The following is an 8,082-nucleotide window of genomic DNA, read 5'->3' as shown; positions in this document are numbered from 1 at the left end:
AAGGGCTGTAGATTTTTAGTTGTGGATTGAAAAACACTGATCTTAGTGTATAATGTAGACTAGCTCAGGAAACAATGCCATATATTTGTAAGTGAACTGAACCACACATCCTTGCTTGTGTCCTTCTATTTTTGCTAAACTACAGTTTCTGTTTAGTCATACTCAGATCATTTATGCAGTAGTATTTCACAGTCTTGCTTTAGCAGTGCCTCCAGAAATACAAAATATTGCATTTAAAACCAAGCATCATCAGCTCTGCTACTACAAAGTACAGCAAACTGCATTAAGCCATTGATTCACCCTAAAAATATATTGGGTAATTTCTTTAGTACAACATCCACAAAATGTGCACTGAAAAACTGTATAAAGAATACTTGTAAAATTCCTCACATCTAAGGTCACTGACTAAAACATAATGTGTGGAGATAATCATTCATATTAATTGTATAAGTAACTTTATTTTTTTTCGACATATAAATAAATACATACATTAAATACTCTTTGATGGTAGAGAATTGCATTTTTGATCAAATAGGATATTGTGCTTATGGCTGAGGATATTAAATGTCAAAAGATCTGCAGATTTGAGGTCTGCTGATTCTCACCTGTGGGGAAAGTGGGGAAGTTTTTTGTTATTCATGACAGTTTTGTATACACAGTTCTTATTTTCATTTTCATTTCAGTTCTCCCCACCTAACCTCAAAATATGTCAGGTTTCATCCATTACAATTTTTAGGAAGTCTTTCATTCCATTATTCAAATTTTGTGGCAAATTCCTTTAGATGGTACAGAAAATAATAATTCCAATTTACCATTAGATTGTCTTAGATCAGGGGTCGCAACCCGCGGCTCTTTGATCCCTCTGATGCGGCTCAGCTTTTGAAAATAATTACTGAGTATTTAATTAAAATGTATTTTATTTTAGTTCGTTCATTTATAAAATGTAATTCTCTGAAGATTATGGCGATCTTGTAACATCTAAAATATTTTAATATTTATGTCGCTCTTATTACACGTCACAACTTCCAACGTGCGACACCCGCCAGTGTGCGGTTTCTTGAACTTTTTGAAAGCTGACTGCACGGCGCCAGTAAAATAATGACGGCACGCAGAGAGAGGACAGCATTTTTGTTTGCTGCCAGTGGATAATTTAAGTTTGGCGTTTTTTTCCCATTACCACAAGGACTCAAATAGACATTGAGTATTTTACCTAACCGTCAACCCAACGTCTTTTTTCTGAGTTAAAAATGTTTTGTTGCATGCAGAAATGTTATTTAATTTTTCTGCAGTCGTTGATTAATTTCATAAATGTAACACAGTATAGTTTGTTTATACATAGCAAAAAAGCAAAAAAAAAAAAAAAACCTGTTATATGCAGTGTTATTTCATGTAAAATTTCAAAAGGATTTTGTGGCTCCTAGTGTTTTCTTTACTGTGTGAAACGGGTCCAAATGGCTCTTTGAGTGGTAAATGTTGCCGACCCGTCTTAGATAAATGTCAAAATTCTGTAGAAATCCCTTTGAGTAAATGCAGCTTCTTTAAAGTGCACATGCTGTGTACACAACTATCAATTGTACAGACAGACAAGCTTTGTTCAATCTCTGCCAAAATGCATTTAATAAATTGGGAAGCTCTGGAGCAGCTGCATATGAGCTCAGTGTCTCCATCTTCAGTGCCAAGAATGGGCTTGTGGTGAATAAATTATCAAAGTATTGAGTTTTAGAACAGTGGAATATAATGGAGCATATTCCAACAGTGTTAATATGAGCTGGAGTGGCCTCAGTGATCTAGAACTACTCAGAATAGATTTCAGACTGAAATTATCCAAAATCTATTGAAAGCATATAGTTGTCCATTAATACTCTTAATTTCCTGTTTAATATTACTTACTGGATGTTTGTTATGAAGATACTCAAGTGGAACTTGTTGCTGAGTTGTGGTCGGCGGGAGAGGATCAGAGGACCTGAATATTTGGTTACTTTGATGCCTGTAGAAGTCCTCGTCTGAGTACGCTGGATTTTCTAATGTTAAAGTGTCCACTGAAACACAGAAGAATGATTATTGAGACCACCCTCCCTGTGGTCAAAATACATAGTTCCTAATTACAGATACAATATTTGCTCTGCTCTAGCATAATTACTTGGAGACTTGCAACATGGACATTAGTTTTTTTGCACATTGCTACTTAACATTCTCAGGTATGTTTCTGAAATGTGATTAAATTCATGTTTCATGCCAAAATAGAAATGTGGTGAAATATGATGTTTTTACCTGAATTATTCGTGTTTGGTCTATGTGATTGGGGCCACTCAAAGTCATCTTCTAGCCACTGATTCACTAGATTTTCTCTATTGTCTTTATTCCTATGTCATGAAGTTTGACAGAAGGAAAAGGAAAAGTCACGATGGGTCATGAGATCATTGTTATGCAACTCTTACATCACCTAGTAATAAGAGCTTACACATATACAAATGCTTGTGTTTATAATGGGCAGTGGTTATCAACACTTGTTTTTTTTAATTCAGAAACTTGGCAAGGCATTCTACCTTTTCTTGTTCCTTTGATTGATAAAGGTGTAGGCTGTCACAGCTGCTACTGTCAACACCAAAACCACAGCAACAACTCCCATTCCAGCATAGACACCCACTTTGCTAATTTGGAATGTGCAGTTTTCTCCAAGGTACCAGTTTGCATCTGTGTGAAGGCAACTAGAATGCAGAAAGTGTCTTGGTTTATTCACTGCAAACAGGAATAATTTCTTTGCACAAAATTAATATTTAAATTTTCATTTTTCCTGTTTTACATTTTACAAGATATACGAAATCTAAATTGAATTGATTTGTATATAAAAATTACTGCATTACAAATAAAAATATATCCAAATTTATCTCAAAATATATTCAGAATAATAACTTTTTTTTCTTCATATACACAAGAAAAAGGGACTCACTAGCAGGCTGGACCATGTTTGGAAACTCCACATGTGCCTCTGTTCATACATATTTTTGGATAAGGATGATTTTGATGGCATGAAGTCACACAGGTCAATTTGCCTGACACATTTGCAGGACTGTAATATATTTGGAACTCTTCAGGAAACAAGGCTGTAGCTTTCTTACAGAACTCTAAAAAGAAGCAAATGCAATGATTTACAATTCTTAAATACAACCAAATACACATTCACAATGATTACCTATTTTTCAGTGTCAGATTCCAGGTAATATATGTATTGGTTTATAAAATTACCTTTTTCATCCAGTTCAGTTGATGTGAAATTCACAGCAGTAATATTGAGGTTTGGACAGGCTAGAATAGAGATAATAAGAGTTTGAGATTTATATCAACCTAACAACATAATTGTGGATATCAGCAAAATTAATAACACATGACGTAGATTGAACTTACCATTGCCTAATGAGCAGTTTTTAACTGTATCAAGAGCATCTTTCACCTGCTGTAAGACCTGATTGTAGTCATCAGCAATGATGTCATTTTGAACTCCAACAATAATATCATGTTTTACATTAACACTAGAATAAAAATAGAATACAGTGGGTATGTGGAAGAAAATCATGTCTAATATTCATTATTTACTTAATAAGTGCAACAGTGTTTACTGGGCATAATTTACATACACATATATTTACAAATTTTTGTAGATATACATTACTGAATATATTGCAAATCTTGTTTGTTAAACGTGTTTTTATGCCTCCTGTAAGTATTGTTGCTGTTATAAAATCTGGAAGTAGTTTGTCCATGTATTTTGCACATTTAATTACATTCGAGGATACCCTTGCGGGCCGAGGGGCTTAACCGCAGCTAATATGCTGTACTAATACTAAGAAAACAACCACACAAGCCACTTTTACCATGTCTGTATCTCTCCAATGCCAGAGATGGTGTACAAAACAAACTACTTGGAAATGCAACTCGCTGGAAATGGATATATTCGTGACTGCTGTGTTTTGATTATCACCGAAACCTGACTTCACCCAGGGATATCCAATGCTAGCATGCAGCTAACACGCTGCACTCTGCTCTGCTGAAACAGGACTGAGGACTCAGGTATGAACAAGGAGGGGGCTCTGTATTTACATGCATGATAACTGGTGTAACAGTGGGACTATTGTAGACAAACTCTGTTCACCAAATCTTGAGTACATGTCTGTAAGATGCCTGCCCTTTTTTTTTTAATACAGAGAGGACTAACTGTGGTGATCGTAATGGCTGTGTATATTCCACCCGACTCCAACACAAACATGGTGCTCTCTCTTCTACTCAACACTATAAATGAACAGCAGTGGGCGCACCCCGATGGAATTCACATAATAGCAGGAGATTTTAATAAGGCCAACTTGTCTGTAGGTCTGTACTCTCTAAATTTTATCAACATGTCAAGTGTTCTACTAGAGGGGAGAACACCCTGGATCATGTTTACACCAACATTAAGCACATGTACAGAGCCATACCCCTCCTCAACCTCGGCCAGTCAGACCATCTTTCCCTCCTGTTTTCCAGCCTATACCCCACTCTGACGCAGTGCCAGGCCCACAATAAAGATTATCATAAAGTGACCTGGAAATGCATTCTACAAACTACAGGACTGCTATGAACATACAGTTTGGGAATTATTTGAATACCAGGAGCTGGATACACACACAAGAACAAAGTACTATTAAGTTCTGCATTGGGAATGTGACTGTGGGCAATAACATTCAGGTTTTCCCAAATCAGAAACCCTGGATGACCAGCCAGGTCTGCTCTCTACTTAGAACCCACGATACAGCCTTCAGGTCAGGCGACAGCTCTGTACTGTACCACCGTCAATGCACTGGAGCCGTGTGAATACAGCATCAGTGTGTCTGCAGTGTCATGGAATCACTCTGCATCATGCAGTAAGACAACCTGTACCAGGTAACAGTCCGTCACAGGGCATCACACACTCACACATTCATTCACACCTATTGAGCTAAATAATACCAGCAAGTATTGTGCAAGTTTTGGACTGTGAGAGTAAAGGCTTTTTCACACTGAGTACTATTTTTTCATACATAAAAACAGATGCGACACACAGTGGGACCTTCACACCAAGTCCAATGTGTTTTCTGTGTCAGCGCTCTGAAATCACAGGAAGATACTAGAAGAGGAAGAATTAATAGATTTATTGAGTAGGAACAATGATGAATTTATCATTTTACTGTAAACACTATATGACACACTGAATCTGCCCAGTCTCCAGAACAACATATCTTCAGCTCTGCATTCCGATAGAAATGTGATCGAAAATTCCTGGCAAGAAATTGAACTATACTAGGTTCTATTGCACATTACTATACTCTATTGTAGACATGTTTAACCCTGTACTGTTTACATACGCTATAATTGTCCTCTATCGTCCCCTGAGTACTACATGTTTTAACCACCACAGTAATAAGTTGAGTTTCTACAGCAGGACTGTGCGCTTGCAGAGTGTTGACCAGGCGCTGGTGTTAAGTATGTTTCTGCCCTAAGTGCAGCCACACTGTCAAATGCAATCTGGTTTGTTATCAAAACTTGATATGCATTTTCTTTTTTTGCATAAAATTTGGAAAGGCCTTAAAACAGAGCACCCAGAGGAAACCTATACAGACACAGTGAGAACACACCAGACTCCTCACAGGATTGAACCCACAACCCCAAGATCCTAGAGCTATGTGACAGCAAGACAATCTGTTTCACCACTGTGCTACCTGTCCCTGTTTAGCATAAAATCTAATGAGTCATTGCTTATGTTGACAGTCCCTCCTACATATCCACCCTGCTCCCACATGTCCTTGTACTTCACGCTCTGAGAGGGTTTTACATGCACTTTAATAAATCTGCTCAGCGTGCTGTTGAACAGAATAACTATTTTGCTCTCAAATAGTTTTGTATTTAGATATGAAATTCACCTTTTTCCAGTTGAGTTTGCCCTCTCAATCCTCCTGCTGTGTCTTCTACGGCTAAGAGTGTTTCCTTCACTGTTAATGAAATAAAAGGCCAGATTTCTAAAAATATCATAGCAGTCATGTAACAATGTTTATTTCTGATATTACTGATCAATATTATTATCATTATTATTATCATATTATGACAGAAGATGTACCTGAGTATTACATTTGAGATCTCTATAAAGTTCTTGATACTGGAATTGTAGAATGGTGTCATCTGTAGGAAAATAATTAAAATAATCTTGATATTTGTATTATATATTATGTAAGTAAGTGTAAGTAACTTATGTAAGTAACTCTTTTACTAAATTGCAGTAATACAACATAAAAAAACAACCAATCAGGTCTCTGATACTTAGCCAACACAGTATATTCTATTTGTCAAAATCAAATGCATTAATTTGCTTTTATATCACTCACCAACAACTTGTGTATGAGCATGTATAATCATTCATTCGTTATCTGTAACCTTTATCCAGTTCAGGGTTGCGGTGTATCCAGAGCCTACCTGGAATCATTGGGCGCAAGGAAGGAACACACCCTGGAGGGGGCACCAGTCCTTCACAGGGCAACACACACATTCACACCTACGGACACTTTTGAGTCGCCAATCCACCTACCAACATGTTGTTTTGGATCGTGGGAGGAAACTGGAGCACCCGGAGGAAAACCATGCAGACACAGGGAGAACACACGAAACCCCTCACAGACAGTCACCCGGAACAGGACTTGTACCCTGCGGACTGTGACACTACCTGCTGTGCCACCGTGCCGCCCATGTATAAACAGATACACGTTAAAACAGGCAGATTACATGGAATGTATGCTCATGTGGTTAAACGAAAAAGTAATGCTCTGGCTTTGTGGTCTTTAAATGGACCATCACAGGAATGTGTTACCACCAGCAGGTTAGATATCCATGGTTGGAAACTGAAAGATTCTTGATATTTTTCCCTCACTTAGTGTGGGCATTTAGTGCGGACCCAAATACAGGTGTCAAGTGCACACCCCTTTAGTGCAGATTTCAATATGTGTCCAGGTTTTTTGCAGATCATGGTATGTGTGTATATCCCATTACATGTGTTTACAGATTATCACTGTGTGGATGTTTTGTGCAGATCAGTGCGTGTGTAAAGTCTCCGTGAATTTAATCTTGAGTGGTCCGATGGTGGACCAGCAGTGGTCTACAGTCAGTGGTGTGCCAGCATTTTTATGCCAGTGGACCGATATATGCCCGCTGTCTGGGATTACTAATAAAGAAGTTGCTACAGTAGTTGCAGTACCATTTATATTCGTTGCTAGCACTATTTTATACTATGTACATTATTTTCAGCACATCAGCTATGTTACTTACTCAGTAAAACTAGTTAAATACAATTAAGGCATTAAAAAAAGATAAAAACTCTACCATTGTGGGACAAAAATAACGCCGTAACACACCTCCGTGAAGCTGGCCCCTCATATGATCAGGAATGGAATAAAAACGGTTCCTTTCGTTAGTGCTGCATTTGTGCCGCAAAAATCATCGTTTGTGCTGGTACCGTTTTTGAATAATTAGACATTATATCTTATTACCTGTTACGTAAGGCAGCCCCTCAAGTCGCTCCAAAGTGGTCTCATTCGTTCGTGCCGCGTTTGTGCTGGTGTGTGCCGTTAAAATAAACGTTGGTGCCATTTTAATTCTTGAGTTATTCAATCATAATGTTTCAACGAGTGACGTCACAGCTCCTCATCAACGTCCAAATCGCTCCAAAGTTGTCTCACCCAGTTAGCAGGGTAAATCTGGGCCGATTCTGGCTCAGGCTCGGCACTGTCGGTTGGCTGCCGTCTCGGCGTGAATGCGGCACCCTGTCCGGCTATCTGGCCCAAGTCCGGCTGCACGTTGGCACTGTCGGCTGGCGAGGCGATTGCCATTGCAGTTAGCACACTACAGAGCATTTTATTAAATACTGCGTATTAATCGTGTGTGGCCCACATCTAAAAATAAAAGACATCACTGGTAAGTGTCTGGAAAACGATAAAAAATGTTAAATAAATATAATCATTATTTTAACTTGTTAAATGCCATGCAGTTATAGGTAAGCTTTGTTAATATTGTAATATTTTAGAA

At 38.0% G+C, this 8,082-nt stretch overlaps 1 protein-coding gene across 1 annotated transcript; it reads right to left on the bottom strand.

Moving 5' to 3' along the window:
- Positions 1-498: 498 nt before the first annotated feature.
- LOC136706834 (mucin-12-like) lies at positions 499-7,676 on the bottom strand. Its single transcript, XM_066680490.1, has 10 exons — positions 7,548-7,676; positions 6,128-6,189; positions 5,934-6,002; positions 3,406-3,530; positions 3,247-3,306; positions 2,951-3,125; positions 2,547-2,708; positions 2,272-2,363; positions 1,891-2,039; positions 499-605 (listed from the first exon to the last, which is right to left on the bottom strand). Exons 2-10 carry the CDS (start codon positions 6,187-6,189, stop codon positions 561-563), a joined length of 939 nt encoding a protein of 312 aa, XP_066536587.1. The 5' UTR covers positions 7,548-7,676; the 3' UTR covers positions 499-560.
- Positions 7,677-8,082: the final 406 nt, after the last annotated feature.

This window comes from Hoplias malabaricus, chromosome 9 (genome assembly GCF_029633855.1).
Source record: "Hoplias malabaricus isolate fHopMal1 chromosome 9, fHopMal1.hap1, whole genome shotgun sequence".
In the NCBI taxonomy this organism is placed as follows: Eukaryota; Metazoa; Chordata; class Actinopteri; order Characiformes; family Erythrinidae; genus Hoplias; species Hoplias malabaricus.
This window is presented reverse-complemented; position numbering and strand designations above follow the sequence as displayed.